Source organism: Meles meles, chromosome 18 (genome assembly GCF_922984935.1).
Source record: "Meles meles chromosome 18, mMelMel3.1 paternal haplotype, whole genome shotgun sequence".
Classification (NCBI taxonomy): Eukaryota; Metazoa; Chordata; class Mammalia; order Carnivora; family Mustelidae; genus Meles; species Meles meles.
Window position 1 is genome coordinate 61,901,382 of NC_060083.1, and position 21,839 is coordinate 61,923,220.

Below are 21,839 nucleotides of genomic sequence, written 5' to 3' on the forward strand. Positions count from 1 at the left end.
GAGTGGTTGCCAGAGGCTGGGGGGTGGGGACCATGAGGCCGTTCGTCATCCATTTTGGAGGTGATGAAAACGCTCTAGAACACCGTGGTCGATGCTTGCACAACCCGGTGAAAATAGCAAAATCACGGAATCGTACGCTTTCCACGAGTGGCTTACGCGAATGGGACTCGTGTCTCAACAACGGTGTTTTTTAAGAAGCGAAGGGACACAGGGAATTGGTAACGGAGATTCCCGCTGAGTTCCCTCCAGCCTGGGGTGGCCATCGGGGTGTCCTGAGCCATGTGCAGGGTGAGGAGAGAAAGTTGCACGTGGCAAGAGTCATTCTGAGGAGAGAGACACCAACCCCCCAACACCACCACCGCAGCAGGCGCAGCTTCTGGCCTGTGTTTTCCGGGACAGATCCTGACAGACAGGTACAATTTTCCGCTCAGACGTGCTCTGCCTGTGGAAATGCAGGACAGCCCACACTGAAACAGCAGCTGACCGCCCCTGGTGCCGCGTCCTGTGGGACAATATAATGCAGCCTTGAAGGGCATAAACAGGAATTAGGGAGACAGCCGTCTTCCGGACTGGGAGACAAGAGCTTTGCCCACAGAGACCGATGCCCCAGGAACTGTGGGTTCTCAACACCCATAGCACATTCGGGAGCAAAGTGAAGGCTCTTTCCAGTTTCGCCGGCAAACCCTGGAGGGAAAGATTTGCGGAGCATGATGCAGCTGCAGAGACCGGGAGTCCCGTGGAGAAACAAAAGGTTCCGGAACAGTCAGGTAGTCAAGGCCTGTCCGGACCTGAACCGGGGCCTTCCCTCAGAGCAGGGCCTCCATCAGCACTCCTCACGTCCACCTCTCCCCTGCCTGACCCCATCCGGCCCCAAGTCCTGCAGGCCCGTGTCCTCCGCCCACCACTGTTATCCCCGGGCCCACGCCCTACTGCTTCCAGGATGTCCCAAACCAACCCAGCTTTTTAACAGAGAGGTCCGCAGTGCTTCCTAAGAGGTCCAGGTAAGTATGACCGGCGCTGCGGGCCACGCGGCCTCCGGCTCCACGATTCCACTTCTAGAAAGCGGCCATTGGCAAAACGTAAATTAAAGTGCACAGCTGGGTGCCAATAAAGCTTTGTGGACAAAAACGGGCAGTGGGCTGGATCTGGCAGATCTTTGCAAAAGCGGCGGCGGGGCGGGTGGGTGGGGGATCCCATCTGCTTCGCCTCCTACAGCAGAAGGCCGGGGTGTGCCTCACCACCCCACAGTATCCCCTGTGCCCGGCACAGAGCGGGAATTTCGCAAGCATGGAGTTAAGTTAAAGAACAAAAGGATGGAAGGATAAGGAAATCCTAGTTCCCTATAGGGTGGGACTTTGAAAGAGGTACAATAGCCTCTTTGTGACACCGTGCGACAAGGAGCAGAAAACGCCGTAGGATAGAGAACGTGTGGCGGGAGTTTGTCCAGAAAAGTTCAGGAGACGCTGAACCAAAACATCATGTCAATGGACAGCATTTGTTGAGTAAATGAATTTCCAAGCAGAGTGACCGCCTGTAAACGCTCTGAGCTCAGGGGAAGGGAGGGTAGATAGGGTGGACTGGAAGGTCATCGGGATGTCGTCTCCTACACAGAACTCTCCAGCACCAAGCCGGTGCGAGGTAGACGCAGATGGGAGGTGTAAGCAGGCCGTCCTGTTCAACTCCAGCCAGGAGTCTTGGGAAGGGGGAGTGGGGTTAGGGTGGGAAATGAGGGAGGCCCCTTCCATGAAGTCACCTCAAGGCCAAATCAGGGGGGCTCCAAGGCCATGCCAAGGAGTCTGGACTTCTTTCTGCTAGGTAATGGGGAGCCACTGAATGGTCTTGAGCAGCGGCATGCCATGTAAGTAGCTCTGCTTCTGAAAGACCCCTGTGACAATAATGGAATGTACAGGCTTGGAATTTTGGGGGCGGGGGTGACAGGGAGGCCTCGGCAGTGGTCCAAGTAGAAGACCAGGAGTGCCTAGAAACTAGGGCACAGGAAGTAAGGCAAGCAGGTGAGCAGCGTGGAAGAAAAAGGGCGGGAAGAGAGATGTGGGAGGGGGCCACAGAAGCAGCCCCAGGGCCCGTCCGTGCCAAGGGACAGGAAAGACACACCCGAGATGAAGAACCACAGCAGCCAGGGGCACCCAAGGCCCGCTCCTTTTGCTCTTAAGGAATTGCGTCCAAGTGGAAATTCACAGGCTCAGAGCTGCTGGCTGGCCTCCCAGCACGTCTGCTTCTCGGAGCACGTAGCCTGCGGTTAGAAAACACAGGTGACCACGTGTTCAGACAGGAAGGAGCAAGTGACACGGCACCTGGTCTGGGGTCTCTGGGACGTTTTTCTCCTGCAGCTGCCCTTCCTTAGTGGGAACACCGACGGAAAACAAGAATCAAGGTCACAGTTCCCAGCTGATGATGACCCTTCCCTCTAAGGGTCGGGGCTGCTTGACAAATGAACCTCCAGGAAAAGCACAGTCTGCCCAGAGCAACACGGTGGCGTGCTCACGACATCAGGCATGGCGGCGGGACAGCCCCCAGCCTGAGGCTCAGCCTCCTGGCTCTGTGAACACACAGCTAATGGATTCCTTGATTCTGAATGGCCTCACGTCCTTTTCCATCCTGGAGAGCTCCACTCTGTCCAGACACATCTTGTCCCCCCTCACAGATTCGTGCTCCTGGGGGCACAGAGCAAACGAACAAATGTTTCTGGAAACACGTTCAATGGTGCCTTGTTGGTGGCAGCGGCGGAGGGAGGTGGAGGGATGGTTTGTGTGTTGGAAGGAGAGGAGGAGGATGGGGGGTGGGTGGCGAGTGCATGCATAGAGCCTGGCAAACGCCTCTGACCGATTCTTGGTGGCCTGTTCTGTAAGCTCCAGGGGAGACTATAGAAGGTTCTTTAAACCTCCAAGTACCCCACCCCCACCCCCACACACTCAGTGCATCCTCAGTGCTCCAGCCGCACATAGCGACTCTGGCTCGATTCTAGAATCCCGCAAAATACAGGCCTAGACTCTGAGTACCGACATCATTCTGTCGTGGAAGGCATCGAGCTTCCCGTAAAAACCAGCCTTTCACCATAAGGAAGGACACGGGACTCATAATGAGCACCCAGGTCTGTTGACCGGTTAGTACAGCTGCTTCCCTGGGTGTTTCAAAGAAAGCTCAAGGGCTCTTGGGTCAACGCATCTGCAGGACACCAAGGGACACATCTCGCTGGGGTGTCTGGCCTGTCTCGGGACACTGATGGCATCTTCTGGACAGAGTTTCTCGAGACACACGAGCTCACAAGTCAGAGGAGGGGGACAAAGGCTGAGAACATTTTGTTCTCCTGTAAAAATAACAGACAAGACCCCTGGGTGTAGTGGCCCCAACACAGACAGCACAGGGGAGGGGCTTGCTTTGCTCCTGGGTTTTTCATAAGCTGAGGATTCACGACCACAAAAAAGAAAGACTCACAGTTCTCATGACAGAAAGACGAGGACGTCTTAGAAGGGAGGCAGTCTCTCTGTTCTCCGGTTCCCGATGGCGCATGTGCAGTGGCACACCGGCTTTCTCCCGCCCTCCCTCTCCCTCCCTCCCTCCCTCTCCTTTCCTCCCTCCCTGTCTCTGTCTCCCTCTCTCAGCCTGTGCCCCATCACACCTACACTGCCCGTACCCCTTGACTGTTGCCTCTGCGCTGCAGGTGCCCCTGGAGCTCAGACAGCTCGACACGCACACACACGCATGCATGGACATATACACGCACACGCACACACGTGCACGCACGCACACATGCCTGAAACTGCAAGCTGGAGCTTAGTCCCCCCAAGATGGAGGCCCAAAGTGGCACCCCCAGAGTCCCTGACTCCTGTCCCTGCTGCTCTGAGGCCCGCTCCTCCTCCTGCACTCGCAGCCCCATCTACCTCCACGTCAGCCACTCGGCCGCTCAGGTCCTTCCCGAATGCACACAAGGCCACCCCGTATGCGATCACCAGCCTGCAGATCCCTGCTCCAGGGGCACAAGGAGATGGGGCACGGGGGGCTGAGCTGGAAACCACGGCAGCACCTCAAGAGGTACTGAGGGTCAGGAAAGTGGAGGTGGGCGCCCTGAGGCGGTCTCAGCCCAGGTCTCTGTCCCCCTGAGGGGCCCCAGACCCAGCCCAGAGCAGGGGGTTACCTCGGGGCAGCCAGCCAGGAGTCCGTGGGTGTCTAACCATAGTCATGTGTTCAAGTCACATCTCCCAGCAGCCAGGGAGCGGGGCGGAATGCTGGGCTGAGGTGTCGTTTTGGTTTGTATTTTTTTTTAATTTCAGTGAAATCCATTTAACATAAAATGAACCATTTTAAAGCCTACGACTCTGTGGCTTCACGGTGCTGTGCAGACACCACCTCTGTCTCACTCCAGAACATTCTCAGCACCCCCAGAAGGGAGCCCCGACGCAGTGAGCCGGCAGTCCCTCCCCGTTGCCTGGTCCCTGGCCGCCGCCAGTCCGCAGTCTGTCCTCACGGATCCGTCTGTCCCGGGCATCTCACGCAGGTGCCATCACGCCTCACAGGTCCTGTCGTCTGGCTTCTTTCTTGGGGCAGTTTCCAGGTCCATCCATGAGCAGGATGTCGCCAGGGCTCCGTTCAGGAGGGAAGAACACAGGCTCACTTTTTCTCACCCCCTAGCAGCAGCTTTTGGGAAAAGTATTGAGGCCAAGCCAGAAAGGACAGTGCTGGGTCAGCCACAGCAGCCCTCACACCTTCTTTTCCCCGGAGAAGCAGGAGGAGTGAGCGAACCTAGAGGACAGGGCTGGTGGGGGGCGGGAGGGGGCGGCAAGCCTGGCCACAGGGAGCCTGGGAGGGCGGGCGTGCAGGGGACCTGGGCACATCCCCACCGCACTGACCTTCACCGTCCACGGCCATGCTGACCTTCACTGGCCCAGAGCGGGGGAGGCCGTGCTGAAGAACAGGCAGGGGCCGCCCAAGGCATCCCGGCCAGAAAACACCTGGGTCTTGCTGAGCCGGAAAAGCCAGAAGACCTGCCGGCCAGGCTGTGGTCCCGGTCCCAACCGTGCAGGGCAAAGCCATAACTGCTCAGGGCTCCGTACGCCTTTCCCGAGAATGGGTGTGTTGGCAAGACCAGGGATCCCACATCTGGGGAGGATCCAGAGGGTCTGGGAACCAGACCGGGAAAACATTTCATTCCTTCTGCACACCCCGCTCTCTGACAACTTCCCAATTACAGACGCAGGCCGTGCCCAGCTGTCTCTGCCACGACACGGGCATGTCTGCACCATGAGCCAGATGGGGCAGACATCATGAAGTATCACCGGTGCTGGTCGCTACTTGTGGGCTCACGTGCCTCTTCGGCCCGCCACCGCATCGTCTTAAGTTGTGCGTTCAAAAAGGAGTCCATTTGGGGCACCTGGGGGCTCAGTCGGTTGAGCGTCTGCCTTCGGCTCAGGTCATGATCCCAGGGTCCCGAGATCCAACCCTGTGTCGGGCTCCCTGCTTAGGAGGGAGTCTGCTTCTCCCTCTCCTCCCTGCTCATGCTCTCTCTGGCCACCTCTGTCTCGCGCTCTCAAAGAAATAAGTAAAATCTTGTTTTTTCCCCCTAAGGAGCATATTGAAAAGCCAAAAAGTAGAAACAACCCAAACACCAACGTTGATGAACAGATAAGCAATTCCGTCCATCCCGTGGAATGTATTCGGACACAAGAATGAAAGTCCGGCAGCTGTCACCACAGGGATGAACCTTGGAGACAGTATACTCGGTGAGAGGACCCAGTCACGAAAGACCACGTTTTTACAAAATACTCAGAACAGGCAAGTCCACGGAGGACGATCTGCGGTTACTGGGTGAGGAGGGGGACGGGGACCATCTGCTCTACGGGTTCGGGCAGAGGCCATGGAATTCGGCAGGGATGGGCCTGTGTGAAACCACGGAGCCCTGAAGGTCACTAACTGTACACTTTAAAGGGGTTTATTTCATGTTACAAGAACTTCTCTTCAGGGGCGCCTGGGTAGCTCAGTGGGTTGAGCCTCTGCCTTCGGCTCAGGTCATGATCTCAGGGTCCTGGGATCGAGCCCCGCATGGGGCTCTCTGCTCAGTGGGGAGCCTGCTTCCTCCTCTCTCTCTGCCTGCCTCTCTGCCTACTTGTGATCTGTCAAATAAATAAATAAAATCTTTCTTTAGCAAATGTTTCTATGGTCAATGTCAAAAAGATTACTACCTATGTTTAAAAAAAAAAGAACTTCTCTTCAACAAAAAAGCATATACAACGATGTCTCGTTTCCTAAATATTTCAATCATTACATTTTAATACAATAACCCTAGGATATCTCCTCTATGGATTTAAGACTATTTTGCTGAGAAAGGGTCTGTTGGCCTCCCCAGATGCTACAGGGCTCCTTGGTACAGAAGGGTTGGAGTCCCCTGGACCGGGGCTCTCCGTGGCCCACTCTTCACACCGTTTACACCTGGACAGGTACAGCCCCGCCTCCCGCCCCCCGCCCCGCCCCGGCCCATCTGGCCCGAGTACAAAAGCTGCTGGCGAAACCCTGCGCGTGCCCCTCATCCCCTCTAGGTCTCTCATTCGGGGGGAAGACTCTCGGATCCCCAGCAGTTGCTCTAAAGCTGCGGAGGTCCCGGGAAAGGTGAGACTCGGCAGCTAACCGGGGTGACTCTGCAGTCGGACGAGACTGGGCCAGGCGACAGGAAGAGGACGGTGAGGCTTCGGAGAGGGGGTGGGGGACACAAGCCGCAGAAGGGGAACGAGACAGACAGAGCTCCCGAGTGTGCAAGAGCTGCCGGCTGGGGTGGCCAGGTGTGCCCAAGGCCGGCTTGCCGTCCTGAATGGGGACACCGTGTCGCCCTGCACCTGGCAGTGCCTCCCGCCACCCGGGACGGGGGCAGACGGCCCTGAGCACCTCTCCCTGAGCCCGCCCGGCGATGAGCCTACCTGCAGCCCACTCCCATCCGACAGCGCGGCCCCCCACCCCTGCCGGCAGACCCGGGCCGACCGTCCTTGACGCGAGCCGTCGACTGCCATCTGCCCCTCTGCGTCTGCAGCCCTGGGGAGCATCACGTGCTGTCTCTCCGCCCGCAGCGCGCCGGTGGTCCATAAGCAGTGAGCGCAGGCGGCCCCTCCCACAAGCCTGCGCGCTGTTTCGGGGAGAGAAACCGCTGCTCAGGAGGGACTTGAACCCAAGACCCGCGCTCTCTCGGGCAGACCGCCCCTCCCCTGAGAACATCTCCTCTGTCTCCAGAGTCCCCTCGACCCTGAATCACGCACTGCCTGCACGTAATGGGGCTGGGCTTCTGCGCGCCGGGCCCGTGCCCGTGGGCTGGAAACAGCCGTAAACAAGTGCCCAGGTTGTAGACCGAGAGGCGGGAAGGACACTACAGACGAGAAATCCCACAAGACCATCTCAGCGTGCAGTCAGAGCTGCGCGAGTGAAGACGGTCTGCCTTCTGCCCGAGGGCTGACAAAGCCTGAAAGCCCGGTGCTTCGTGGGAAGGTCACCGCTCGCCTCCGGTCCGTGTGGCTCAGCAGCCGCCCTCGGCAGCTCTCCGCCCACCGGCGACTCCGCTCCTTACGTCCCCGCCCTTCTGTCTCACACAGGTGGCCGCCTCGGTCACCGTGGAAGGGAATAGCGAGTGTGGACAGTCCCACAAGAGGCTCTGTGGCGAGGTCTAGATGTGGCGTCTGTCACTTCTGCTCGTGACCCACCCGCCCCAACCCAACTTCAAGGAAGGCTGAAAAACGCGGTCTTCTCTGAAAGCCAGGGGGGCGCGAACAAAATGGAATTTGGTGGCCACAGGATGTTGTCTCTGCCACAAGAACAGTAGAGGAAATAGAATGATGGACTAGAAAGTGGCTGGGACGAGGGGCCCAGGGTCAGGGAAGGTCACTGTAGGGGTGCCTTGGGGGAGCCAGGCAGGAGACAGCCTGCCAGTCCCAGGGGACACACAGGCAAGTGCAAACAATTGATGCCTGAAAACACCCGGCACGTTCAAGGGACACAACAGAGGCGGGCAGGAACGGGCAAGGGTGGGAGGAGACGCGAGGTTGGCCACGCAAGCCGGGTCAGATGGGCAGCCCAAGCGCATGTCAGAGTCACGTGAACCCTCTCCCAAGGGCCCTGACCTGGAGCCGTCACCTCCCTTACAGTTAGTGCCCTTTGCATCATGAGAACTTTCCAGATGGTCTCCTGTATTATCTTCTAGCGGGCAGGACTGACCTCCACAGATGGTGTGAGGTAGGGGTCAAGCTTCCTGAGTTTCTCAGGCCGCGGTCCACCTGACCCGGCGAAGAGCATCCGTGCCAGCGCCTTGAAAGGGCCGCGTTAGTCTCACGCGTCGTTTCCCCGTATATGCTGGTTCTCTACTTGGCCCACCGGTCTGCTTGTCTAGCTCTCTGCTCACTGTTTTAACCTCTCTCAGTGACCCTAACGCGCAGCCAGGGTTGAGAACCACGGATCTAGGACCTCGCAGTTTATGGCAACAGGTTCGAGTGCTAGTCTAAAGGCAAGTATGTAGATGCCCGACGAGGGATTTTCAGAGAAAAATGGATGAAATTCACGATGTGGGAAGAGCAATGCCAGAACCACGGGGAGAGGTTCCGTGGCGTGGGTGGGGAAACTGCATAACGGGCCAGAAGCCAAGATGCTCAGATCAGGCCGTGCCGCTCCCAGTCCTTCTCTTCTGTCCTCTCCGGACCTCCAGATCCACCGAAGCCGCGGAGCGAGGCGCCCACAAAGGCCAGAAGAAAGTTTCCTGCCCAGGTCCCCAGCCACGGCTGCAGAAATCTGACCCCACGGGCAACCAGTGTATTCGCAAGCTACCATGGCACTTCCTGTAATTAATGGCTAGGTGTTAATTAAACATCGATTAGCCACTAATTAGTCTAATGATTAGTCCTGGGGAGGAGACAGGGCTGTCAGACCCCATAAAGGAGGCAGGAGAGATAATGAAAGATTATGGCTTAGGTGGAAATGCCCTTCCTCCCCCCCTCCAAGCCGAATGTTTTCTATGATTTTGGGCTTTTATAAACGATGCTTTCAATGTGAATTTTTTTAATCGGTTTGAGTCTGATGAGGTCCCAGGCGGCTGGTGCAAGGAAGATTGAATCCACTCGCCTTTTCATCAGACTTCAGCCTCTTAACGCAGCTAAAGAGCCTTTTCCCACTTAGAGAGGAATTAGTTTCCGTCTCCACAATGAAGTCATCCTGGGCTGAGGCCGTCCCCCTCTCATGTCCTTTGTGGGGGCCCAGACCTTGCCTAGGACTTCCGAGATGTGAGTGCAGCCAGGCTTCCCCCCGGAGCGGATCCTGCAACGCCTGATGCCCCACGTCCCCCTTCGCTCGCTCCCTGCTCTCCCCCTCCACCAGAAAGAGAGGTTGGGCTGCGGCATGTGGACACCGCTCGGGGCCAGCTGCCTGGGAAGCCACCCGGTAGGAAGTCCAGAACGCGGAGAATCTTCACGGCAAATGCCGTGGGATGATGTTGGTTAATGAACCCTAATGCACCCTTTGTAAGTTTGGGTTTATGAACAACAATACAAAATTCCCAGAAAGCCCCGTGCTGAGCATGAAGCTCCGGAGTGAACAGAAGCCTGAAACCTGGAACCCGGGGGGTCAGGGGAAAACGCCCACCCCCGAGAAGGAGGATCCGGACAAGCAGGACTCGCGAGCCATCGAGAGTCTCCAACGCCCCAGCCTGGGCCAGGGTAGGCCTAAGAAAGACCTGGAAGCTGACGGAAACGCTCATGCTGCTTTTTTTTCTAATAATTTATTTTAATTTATTTTATTTTATTTATTTATTTGACAGACAGAGATCACAAGCAGGCAGAGAGGCAGGCAGAGAGAGGGGGAAGCAGGTTCCCTGCTGAGCAGAGAGCCCGATGCAAGGCTCGATCCCAGGACCCTGAGATCATGACCCGAGCTGAAGGCAGAGGCTCAACCCACTGAGCCACCCAGGTGCCCCATGCTGCTTTTTTTTTTAATTGTAGTAAAATACACATAACATAAAATTGAGCATTTAACCACGCATGAGCGCACAGCTCCGTGGCTCCGGGAACCACCACGTCGTGGAGCAGCCGTCACCACCGTCCGCCCACGTCCTCACGTCTCAGAGCGGAACCCTGTGTCCATTAGACTCGAACCGCCTCCCGCCTCCCCCAGCCCGACACCCCCCACCCCCTCCTGCCCCTACGAATCGGACGACTCCGGGGATCTCGCACCAGTGGGGTCTTACGGTGCTCGTCCTTCTGCGACTGGATTACTTCGATCCACAAATCATCTCACGGCGGCCGGCGCTGTAGCCCGTGTCAGAAGCCACTTCCTCTTCAAGGCCGGGTGACGCTCTGCGTGCGGCTGTTCCCGTGTTCTCGCAGCCGTCATGGGACCCATGGCCGCTGCCACCGTCCGGCCGCGGTGCGGAAAGGTGCACTTCTCCATCCAGCACGGGGAGCTACGCGTCTCGGCGTGGAAGATGGGGTGACAGGGGCCCCGCACGCCCGGGCTCCGCTTCACTCTCCTGGACCGACAAGAACACGCAAGACCTGTGGCGGCTCCCGAGACGCCATCCGCGTCCTCACGCCTCCCCTTACCGAGTCTTCTCGTTGTGTCCCGAGAGCTGCTGCCACACGAGCACGTGGGACATGTTCCTCCCAGCCTTGGTCATCCTGCCGACCCCTGCCACGAGCTGGGGGAGGGGCCCGCTTCACCGGGAAGGGGGCCGGGAGCAGAGCCCGGAGGGGGGGCCTGGAAGCCGGAAAGGGGGTCGGAGCCCAGCCCTGCCCTGAGGCAGGCAAGTCCTTGGCCTCTCTCTGCTCCACTGTAAATTGGACGGGACCCCGGGCCGGCTCTGGCGAAGCCACGTGTGGGGCCATGGGCTGCGTGCCACGCGCGAGGCTGGCATCGTGGATTTTCTGGCTTTCGACCCTGGGTTCCAGGAGCGGGAGTCGAAGGGATCGCACTTGGGAGGAGGGGCCGGGCTCCCGCAGCACAAAAGTGTCCTGACCTGTCGCTGGTGCCTCTCCAGGCGCTTCCGTCTCCGTGAAACGCTGAGTAGCCACGGAGGGCAGATCCGTACCTGGTGCCAAGCCTCACGAAAGCCACGTTCCCGGCGGTGGGACATGAATCCCCCTGATAGTTTTATTGGGCTCACTTCAAAAGTCGGGAAATTTGGGGCACAGAGCTGTCATGTACCGTGGCCCCGCTGAGCCTGAAGTCCCGTGGCAGAGACAGTGGGTGGGCCCCAGAGCAGGCGTCCGGGGGGCCGGCCCTGCCCGCAGCCCCACAGCGTGCCAGGGAGACCAGATGTCCGGTTCTGGCCAAAGGGGGGGGATTGGAAGGACGTGCTGTCCCTTCCAGACTGAGGTGGCCACGTCCTGATGGACTGTCCCTATGTTGCCTCCACAGCCAGCTGAGTCCCTCCTGGGGACAAAGTCAGCTGGACACTGGGAGCAGAAAGAAGCAGGCTGTGTGTTGAGTCCACGGCGTCTGAGGACTGCCTGTCCGGCGGTCAGCAGGACTGACTGATACATCCTGCTCACAGTCAAGGCCACGCTCCCGGGGCGGCCTCCAGCCCGGCTAGGTGAGGACGAGGCATGGGTTTCAGAGGGAGGCTTCGGGCCTGACAGAGAGCACCGCCACAGCACAGGCCGTGGTCATGCCCACTCATCATGGACGAGGCCAGCCTGGCGTCTAGCCCCACACCGGGCTCCTGGAGGGTTGTCCCGCTCGGCCTCCCATGGTGGGCTCGGCAGAGGCTGGGCCAGAAGCTGGCCTTTGGCCTTGGAAGCTGATAAGTTCAAGAGAGGCTAATCACCCAGGGGGTGAGGTGAGGTCCAGACACGCAGCCCGGAGGCTCAGGATTCCTGGGGGATTCCTCAGTTCAGTCTTAAAGGTGGGCCAGGTGCAGAAACAGGGAGTGCACACACCAGGCAGAGATCACGGGCGAGCAAAGACACAGAGGCGCAAGGAGGCACGTGAAGGGCTCGTACTATGGGGCATGGCGGACCCGCGGACCGGGCTGGACAGCCAGGACCACCAGGGGCTGAGTGTGAGCAGAGGAGGGACCCCAGCCCGTTCCCACCCTAAATCTATCCCCTTAGCAGCAGCAGGGAGCACGGCTAGCAGCAGGGGGAGGAGGTGTCCCTGATGGTCCTACTGGCCACTGGAGTCCAGACAAGATGGAAAGCATCTGGATGGAAAAGATGGAAAGATGGAAAGATGGAAAGCACCCCACGGCTAGGGGGCTGGCAGCCGCAAAGGCCCGGCACCGGACGCCTAAAAGAAAAGAGGTCAGATCTGAGACTTGGCTTCAAAGTGCTGGCGCCGCAGCAGCATTTCCAGCCGAGGCACAGAAATGAGGGGACGTTCGGAAATCCAACTTCCTCTCAGAGAGAACCCCAGACGAGGCCAAGGACAGTGTGCCATGACTGCACAGTGAGTGAGAACAAAAAAGCAGCCGTCCTCACTGGAGACCACTAAGCACGCACCCTGATCTCGGAGGAAAGGACCGCTTCTGGCCGGAAACAACAGCAGGCTTCCCGGAGGAGGTGACATGTGAGTGGGCTGCTGAAGGATGTGTAGGAGGATTCCCAAGAGCGGAAATATCCAGGCACATGCCCCACACAGAAGTCCTGGCCCAAGGGACGAGAAGCTCAGTGACCAGACACAGTGAGAGGGGACAGGCCAGCCCCACCAGAAACGCACTCAGTCATTCAAAAATCCTGAATCGGCTGCCCAGGTCTGGGTTCAAGGCACTGAGACCACAAACTGAGCTGAGCTGGTGGGGAACAAGGCTGAGTGTCGCCGGGGCAGGAGCAGATGGAAGGTGAAGCCAGAGGCAGAGAGCCCCCCGGGGGGCCACTGCTGGAGACACCAGACATGAGGCGAGCTGCGGTCAAGCCGTGCCTGCGTGCAGCTCAGGCCGGAGGGTGGGCTCTCTGACGGCTGGCAGGGCTGGTGTCCCGACCCGGGGCTCCCTGCCTCCCGCTTCCCTCTGCATTCGCTCGCAGAAGTGCACGGATATTGACCGCCGCCCCCAACTCATCGGACGCCGATCAGGGGGATCGATGGGGTTAGACCACAGAGCCAGCAACCCAACGGGCCCGGGGCAGTGTGCTCCTTGCTGACTTGCATTTTAAGGATAAAGAGGCAGCTGTCCCTTTTGCCAGAAGGCATTTAAGGATTTTAATCTCTTCCCTGGGGGAGTAGAGGCAGGTCTCGGCCATGGCATGGTTCAGCGCAGCTTCAGAACGAAGCGGCCTCCTTCCGGGGTGAAGGTCATGGCTGGGACTCACCGCTGCCAGCCACTTGCTACGCAACGTGTCCAGCCGGCTCAGCAAACGGAACGGCTCCGGACATTCCCGATAGTCAATGCCGACGAGGACTGAAGGCGGAGCTGTGGACGGAGCGAGGGCCGGGTGGGCAAGGGAGGCGTGCAGCGCGGCCCAGCCCCAGCTGTGCACACCCCCCACCAGCTCCAGAGACCCACAGACGCTCCAGCCCCCCGGGCGTCACTCCGGTCCCTGGAGCCCCGGACACATGCACAAAGACGCACACACGCCCCATGATCTCGCCGCGCTGGATGCAATCTGTTAGCGGCCAGGAGAGGCCAAGGCCCCGTCTTTTCTGCAAGGGACTCTTCCACTCCGTGCTCCTTCCCCGGCAGCAAGCAACGCCTGGCAGACCAGACCCTCGACACACTCGCGCGTCCCGGAGCTGCGGCAGAGGCTCCGGACGTCCTCCTGGCGGGGAGGGTGGGGAGCAAAAGGTCTTTCTCTCCAGCTCTCCGGGGCAGGACACAGCGGCTCCCTGCGTGTTCGCTGCCCTCTCAACCCACCTGGAGGGAACACGGCGGTGGGGCAGGCGGGGCCTCCCCGGGGCACGGGGTGGGGACCAAGGGCCAGCCCATGCCCGTAGGCTGCCTTCTCCAGGCCAGCCCCGGAGCCGTGCCCTCCCAGCCACCCCCAGACTCCCAGGAATAAAATGGACACTCGTGAACACATTTCCCGGTGCGACCGCTGCATCGATCACACTGGAAACTGCTTCTGTCCGGTGGCATCCAGAGAGCTGTTTCCCAGGATGCTGGTGGGCTGGAGTGTGCCCTCTGCGTGGGGAAGAGGCCCGGCCCTGGTGACCAGCCTCAAAGAACACATCAGGCTGACAGTCACACAGGTCAGAGACGGGGTCCGGATTCCCACTGTGGCCAAGGAGGAAGCCCACGGACCGCCTCGAACCTCCAGAGAGCCAGGCCTTGGGCTTCCCCTCCGGGCACAGCACCAGCCCTCGGGGAGACACAGAGCACGTCGGCAAGAAGAGTCACCATGTCCCCGCAGGTGCCTCTGAGTGCTGTGACAAGAAAACCGAATGCTGCGGTAGGAGGTGACGGGCCAAGGGCAGGGACACGTCAGCACCTGCAGGTGGACGGGAGGAGAGCAGAGGACGGTGGGCCTGAGACCTCTCCCCCACCCCGGGTCAGCGGAGCCGCGGGAGCCTGGCCCGTGCTCCTACACACGCACGTGTCCACAGAGAGGCGTGCACACCCACATGGACGCACTCACGTGTGCATATCCACGCAGATACGAGACTCGTGTGCACTGATGTACACTCACAGGCCCGTGTGCATGCGTGTGCACGCATGTGCGTCTACGTGCACCAACGCAGACACACGTGTGCACATACACTTTCACAGGGATTTGACTCCTCACCACGACAGAGGGAGCGGCGTAAACTGTCTCTCTCAGAAACGTGAGGTCCACAGGGCCGGCCGAGGGAAAGGGGGGGGTGGCTGGCAGGTGAGAGGGGAATGGGGGTGGAGAGCACGAACCACCCCCCCCCGCATGAGCTGGAACCTGCAGGGACAGCCGCTGTGGCCACTGCCCCTCACGCTGAGAAACGACCCACCCATTACCTGCTGGGGGGCTGAGACCTGCGTGCAGCTCGCAGATTTTAATGATTGCAGGATGTCCGATCAAGGTCCCTGCCGGTGTCCTCACCAGATGACCTAGAAGCGCACAACCGGGGGGTTCCGAGTGGGGGACTCCCATGAGCACTCCCAGAAAGGCAGAGAGGGGACACCTGGGGCAGGGGAGTGGCAGGAGGGGACCTCAGCCTGGGGCCAGCCCCTTGCACTGCCTGTCCTGGTTGTGGGGATGTGGGGATGCTCCACAGAGGGGCCGCTCCAAGCCGCCAGATCCGGTGGGACATCAGCAGCACCCTCCCCGGCAGGGACCCCCTGGCAGGTCCTCTCTCCCTCCTCCTCCCCATCCTCCCAGCCTAGATGGGCTTGAAAACCACAGCGCGGCAAAATTCTCTCCTTGTCCCGAGATCCGACACAACCCAGCTGCTCCCGGTCGCACCTCCCGGGGGGCTGATACGGTGATGGCAATTATTGGCACCTTCCGGGCTGCCCAAAACCTCTGGGAAGGCGCCTTGGGTCCTCGCAGGTCCAGCGGAGCAGATAAGGATAACAATAAGGAAAAGCCCGGGGATCCGGTCCGCATTGATTTCTTGTTTTGTTTTGCCCCAAGTGGAGGTCATCTTACAGGCAGGGCAGGAAGGAATTACGTCCTCTTCCCCCTCCAAGGAGATTCTGCTCTCGTCTGGTGACACGAGCTTGGCAAGGGGCTTGGGTTCCTGGCCCCGCTGTGACCGGGGACCGGCGGCCGTGAGCAGCTGCCGCTCCTCCGACCTGTCCCTGCGCCCGGCAGACCGTTCGCGTGGACGCTGCATCGAGTCGGCGGCTCCACACGCCGGCGTCACGCACGCATCGGACCCCGGCGCTGACAGAAGCCAGGCCGCCAGGACAATTAGGCCTGACACAGAGGGGAACAGAGGTGGTGCGAGGCCGCCGGGCAGAAGGCCGGGCAGCCGGCAGGCCCTGGCAGATGGGCGCAGCCTTGAGTCTCCAGGGCAGACAGAAGGTTCCGGGAGACGCCCTCCGCCGGAGCCTGCCTCTCCAGGCTGCACCGGGCCTGTTCGCGGCTAATGAGCTCTAATTAACACGTTGACGGGGATGTGCGCTGTTTATATTTGGAAACTTTGTACTGTGTTGGTTGTTGCTTTTGTTGGATTCATGGTGCTCAGGTTGGATCCTCTCCTCCCCGGGCCTGTCCTCTCCTCCTCCCCGGCCCCCTGTCCTCTCCTCTTCCCTGGCTTCCTGCCCTCAACCAGCCCTCTGAGCCTGGTCACTTGCTGGGGCCACGTGCCCGCTGCATCCACGGCCCTTCTCCAGACATCATGGGCTCCCGGCTACGCATCCGGACTTCCCAGCCCATCCTGCTTCCTCCCAGGCAACTCGTTGATCCTGGCACCTGCCTCTGTGTTCACCACTCTTTGGCTGGGCCATCAAGGAAGGAGGGTCCTCAGAGACCATTTGGATGAACTGAGGGCCAAGGCACCAGAACCAAGGTAAAACCCAGAGCCTGAACCTGCTCAGAATACCCTTGGGTACCGAGCCCCTCACTGAAACATCCAGGTGTTCTGGGGGGAGCAGTAGGCACCTGTAGTCATCCAGAGAAAAATACCTTTTTCCCAAGTTCTCTGGCAGTTCAGGAGCAAGCTTAGATACAGAGGTCATGATAAGGGGGAGAAGGACTGTGCCCTCGGGTAGAGGATCTTTTCTAGGACCACCACCAGCTCGTACAGCCTGCTTCCAATGTGCTTTTCCAACTCTGCCTCCCACCTCCTCAAACCCTGTCCAGCCTCCCTGCTAACCTCACACAATCAGAGTTCTGTCCTCTTACTTCTGCACCCCTGCACAGCCCTCCTCTCCCCAACACCTTCAGCTTCCCCCAAATCCTTCCTCTTCCAGACCCAGTGCCTTAGTCAGCTTCTCCCACATAACGCTGCGTAACAAACGTCCCCCAACGTCAGTGGCTTACAAAAGAATCTGCCATCATTCTGACATGTCTGCAGACAGCTCTTCTTTCGGCTGGTTAAAAACGGGCTCAGCGGGCCAGCCCTGTCTCAGGATGGGTATCGCCTGAGCTTGACTCCGGGCTGTGGGCTGGGCCCGGGTCTGCTCCCCAGGTACCTCTCCAAAGCCCAGGCTGGTGGGGCCCTGCTCCGGGCATATCCACCAGAGCACAGGATACAAGCACGCACTCTGCTCATGCTTTGTCCACTGTCATCCCACTGACCACCACAGGCCACTTGATCTCCCTTGGCATTGATGGGGAAAGGACACTACTTTTCTTTCTCTGCCCACAGTGGGAGAGAGGCGATGAATATTTGCTAAACAGCCATCCAAACTATCTCCCCTGGCTAAGTACCACTTTCCACCATGCCTCCCAGGCTCTCCTGACCACCCAGCCCTCCTCGCCCACCTCGGAACCTCCTGCTTCATGACAGCCTCCTCTGGTCCTGGCTCAGTCAGCATGAGGTGATGTGCGTCCTGTGGCCTCATCTGGAATGCAAACACCCTGAGTTTGGGCCACCTCCCAAGGTCGCATTTGCCCTCCACAACCCTTAGCATGGTTCCTGGAACACAAGAGGTGCTCAGTAAATGACTTACAAATAAATGAATGTGAGTTGGGTCTCTGACTCAAAGGTGACTCCACAACTATAAGGCTTTCTTCAAGTTACCTGCAGAAGGGCCAGGTTTGTGGGCGCCGGGCTCTGCAAGGGAATGAGCCTCCCCTGCCTGCTGGGATGGCTTTGACCTGCTGGCCCCACCTCTAGGCCCCCAAGGTCAGGGACAAGGAACCAGGATCTTTCTTCAGCAGCCAAACATGGCCGTGACAAGATATTCCCTCCCTGAAGATTCCTCCAGCCCGGGTACAACTGCCAACCAACCCATACAGCTTTTCTAACATGGCAGCAACCCACGCTCTCTAAAAGGGGTAAACCACCAAAACTACAAAGTCCAATTAACACCCAGGAATGGGATGGATATGCAGCTCTTCTGCTGGTGGAAACGTGGCTTCACATCTCCCTGTACGGGCAACCCTGTCACTGGCTCCACACAGTTGTGGGACACAGAATTGTCAGGTTCACCCTGGCTGTGGGTGCTGGAGCTCTGGGAGCTGGAACCAGGGAAGGGAAGCCAATCTATAAGAGTTAAAGCAAATCAGTGAAATACTTGAAGGTCTTGTTAACACACAGTGGTCACCAGGGAAACATTTGTTGGATGGATGGATGGATGGTTGGATGGATGGGTGGGTAGATGGATAAGTGGGTGGATGGATGGATGAAGTGGATGGATGGATGGATGGATGGATGGATGGATGGATGGATGGATGGATAAGTGGATGGATAAGTGGGTGGATGGATGGATGGATGGATGGATGGATGGATGAATGGATGGATGGTTGGATGGATGGGTGGGTAGATGGATAAGTGGGTGGATGGATGGATGGATGGATGGATAAGTGGGTGGATAGATAGATGGATAAGTGGGTGGATGGATGGATGGATGGATGGAGTGGATGGATGGATGGATGGATGGATGGATGGATTGTTGGTTGGATGGATGGGTGGGTAGATGGATAAGTGGGTGGATGGATGGATGGATGGATGGATGGATGGATGGATAAGTGGATGGATGGATGAATGGATGGATGGATGAATGGATGGATGGATGAATGGATGGATGGATGGATGGATGGATGTGTGGATGGGTGGATGGATGGATAAGTGGATGGATGGATAAGTGGATGGATGGATGGATGGATGGATGGATGGTTGGATGGATGGTTGGATGGATGGTTGGATGGATGGATGAATGGATGGATGGTTGGCTGGTTGGATGGATGGCTGGATAAGTGGGTGGATAGATGGATGGATGGGTGGATGGATGGAAGGATAAGTGGGTGGATGGATGGGTGGATGGTTGGATAGATGGATGGGTGGGTGGATGGATGGATGGATGGGTGGATGGTTGGATAGATGGATGGGTGGGTGGATGGATGGAAAGATAAGTGGGTGGATGGATGGGTGGATGGGTGGATGGGTGGATGGATGGATAGATGGATGGATGGGTTCATGGATGGATGGATGGATGGGTGGATGGATGGATGGTTGGCTGGTTGGATGGATGGCTGGATAAGTGGGTGGATAGATGGATGGATGGGTGGATGGATGGAAGGATAAGTGGGTGGATGGATGGGTGGATGGTTGGATAGATGGATGGGTGGGTGGATGGATAGATGGTTAGATAAGTGGATGGATGGATAAGTGGATGGATGGAAGGATGGATGGATGGATGAATGGATGGATGGATAGATGGATGTGGATGGATGGATGGTTGGATGGATGGTTGGATGGATGGATGGATGGATGGTTGGCTGGTTGGATGGATGGATGGATAAGTGGGTGGAGAGATGGATGGATGGGTGGATGGATGGAAAGATAAGTGGGTGGATGGATGGGTGGATGGTTGGATAGATGGATGGGTGGATGGATGGATAGATGGATGGATGGGTTCATGGATGGATGGATGGATGGATGGATGGATGGATGGATGGATGGGTGGATGGATGGGTAGGTAGGTAGATGAGTCATTGCCTCTATTGTACTATGATGACGTGAACCTGGCATAACCAACCATCCTAGCTGCCCCGCACCCCAGAGAGGTTTTCCAAGATGCAGAAATCTCAGGACAGTTCCAGGCAAGTCGGGGTAAGTTGGTTGCCTTCCATGAAAAACAAAATCCATCAAGTCCCTCAGTGTAGCTTTCCTGTGCCTGGCCTTAGGGAGAGAGGCAGAAATCAGAGCCATAAAAGTGGAAGGTAGACCAGAGATTCACCCCACATGCACACAATCTTCCCCGGCAGGAAGAAAGGATCAGTTCCTGGAGGAACAAACCATTCCATCAGGGTGACCCTTGCTGATGGCACCAGCTAGCTGCTCCTGAGGGGAAAGAGTGGAAACCCCTGGAGGCCAGGGAAGCAGGCTCTAATGGGCTTCTTAACTGCTAAGAACAGCTGTGCTGGGAGAGAGCAGGCTTGTTTCTGGAACAGCAGAAAAGCAGAGAACTAGGGATTGCCTCCAAATCTGAGGTTTCTGCCCAGCGCCCTCAGAGGTCAGTTGGCCAGAACCCAATGTTTATAGCAATGCAGGCTGACATCCTTAAACACATGTCCAACCACCGGAAGATGGGGGCTTATGGTGCATAAGCACGCAGGAATTCTACCCGGCACTGAAAAGAAATGAACATTTCACATGTATGAAGCTCAAAAAAAAAACGACGTTGAGGGGCGCCTGGGTGGCTCAGTGGATTAAGCCGCTGCCTTCGGCTCAGGTCATGATCTCAGGGTTCTGGGATCGAGCCCCGCATCCGGCTCTCTGCTCCGCAGGGAGCCTGCTTCCTCCTCTCTCTCTGCCTGCCTCTCTATCTACTTGTGATCTCTCTCTCTGTCAAATAAATAAATAAAATCTTTAAAAAAAAAAAAACGACGTTGAGTTAAAAAAAAAAGGAATAAAGGTGCAGAAGAAAATACAGGGTGACTCTATTCGACTAAAGTGAGAAATATACAAGTAAATCATACGCCATCTGGATAGACACAGTGCAGTTAAAACCACAAAGAAAAGCGAGTGAATGAACAATTCAAAACACAGGACAAAGTTCCCCTTCTGGGGACAGGGGATAAAACCGGGAGGGGCAGTGGGGCTGGAGGCCAGGACCCCTGCCTCTGCCTCAGGGCCAGTGGTGGGCCCACAGACACACAGTGCCTATTTATTATTTACACCTCGATGTCTATGCATATTTCATGACGCAAGCCAGGAACTGAAAGGCAAGGCAAGACACTAACATGGATAGACAGGGAGTGAAGGGAAGGAGAACCGGGCAGGGAGGAGATGCCGACGTGATCTCCCAGCCAGGGGGGCACGCCCAGCCTGCCGAAGGGGGTGTCTCCCAGTCCCACATGATGCTTTGTCCTCCTGTCCCGCAGAGGGGGCCCATCGCTGAGTCTGACACCCCACCAGAGCATGGCGTGGGCCAACACAACTGCCTCCTGCCCGGGGCTCCCATGGCGTGACCCTGGGGCTCTCCCTGGGGCTGAACTGGGCTGGACAGGGGTGCTGGCCCAGCTGCTGGTGGGAAATGTCCATCGGGGCACCAGCCAACATCAGCCTGAGGGGACCTGGCCTGGCCCTACCTTCCCTCCTTCCTCATTCCCACCTACCAGCCTCAGGGTGGGGGTCCCTGCCGCTCTCCCTCCACTTGGGTGCGGTGGGGAGGGAGCCGAAACCCAAGGTCCTCAGGGGCCACGCCTTTTCTCTCTGCGAAGTTTTCCTCCCAGGGGGTGTGGGGCATGCAGAGACGCCATCCTGTCCCCTTTGGCCAAACCCTACTCCGTGCCCCTCTCCATCTGCCCCAGGAGGGACGCCCTAGAAGCCCACTCGGCACCCACATGCACGCGGCAGGAGAACGTCATGGGCCAGTCTTCTCTCTCCCTCTGTCTGGACAGACCATCCTGACAGGTGCTCTATGGGACCCCCTGGAGGCTGGTCCTGGGAGCCGGGCTGCCCATCCCGCCTGGGGGGCTCCTCCCCACTCCCCAAAGGTCCGAGATCCTGCCTGTCCAGCTCTGCTTCCCTGTGATGCTGGGCTGGGCTCTCCAGGACCCCCCGGAGCCCTCGGTGCCCCGCTTCTCCGCACCCACCCCGGGATCTAGCCTCACCGCTGCACTGCAACAGACCCGCACTCCAGCACATTTGTTCGGTTTTACGGAGCACTGTGCGAAAACGCTGTGAAATCAGGTCCTGGCACGAATATCACGCTCTGCCCATCCGTCTGCTTTTATGTCCAGCACAGAGGGGAAAGGAGAGGAACCAGGGCAGGCGTTGGGGGGGGGGGGGGGCGGTGCTGGGGTCATGGTTGGAGTTTCCAGTCCAGGGAATGGGGGAGGGAGGCG

The 21,839-nt window shown here is 58.2% G+C and overlaps 1 protein-coding gene across 4 annotated transcripts in view; it reads right to left on the reverse strand.

The window, feature by feature from the left end:
• Nucleotides 1-10,194: 10,194 nt before the first annotated feature.
• LOC123930193 overlaps nt 10,195-21,839 on the reverse strand; it is a 32,966-nt gene continuing 21,321 nt past the window's right edge. For 3 of the 4 annotated variants that reach the window (XR_006816004.1, XR_006816005.1, XR_006816003.1), the window contains one exon: nt 10,195-13,378. Coding sequence is in view for 1 of the 4 variants with exons in the window: in XM_045986477.1 (XP_045842433.1) it covers nt 12,220-12,258; nt 12,471-12,614; nt 13,278-13,378; nt 14,891-14,983; nt 15,339-15,711 (750 nt within the window). In the remaining 3 variants the exon portion in view is untranslated. Of the gene's footprint in view, nt 13,379-14,890; nt 14,984-15,338; nt 16,084-21,839 lie in introns of those variants that run through there. The other variant, XM_045986477.1, reaches the window with a different exon arrangement.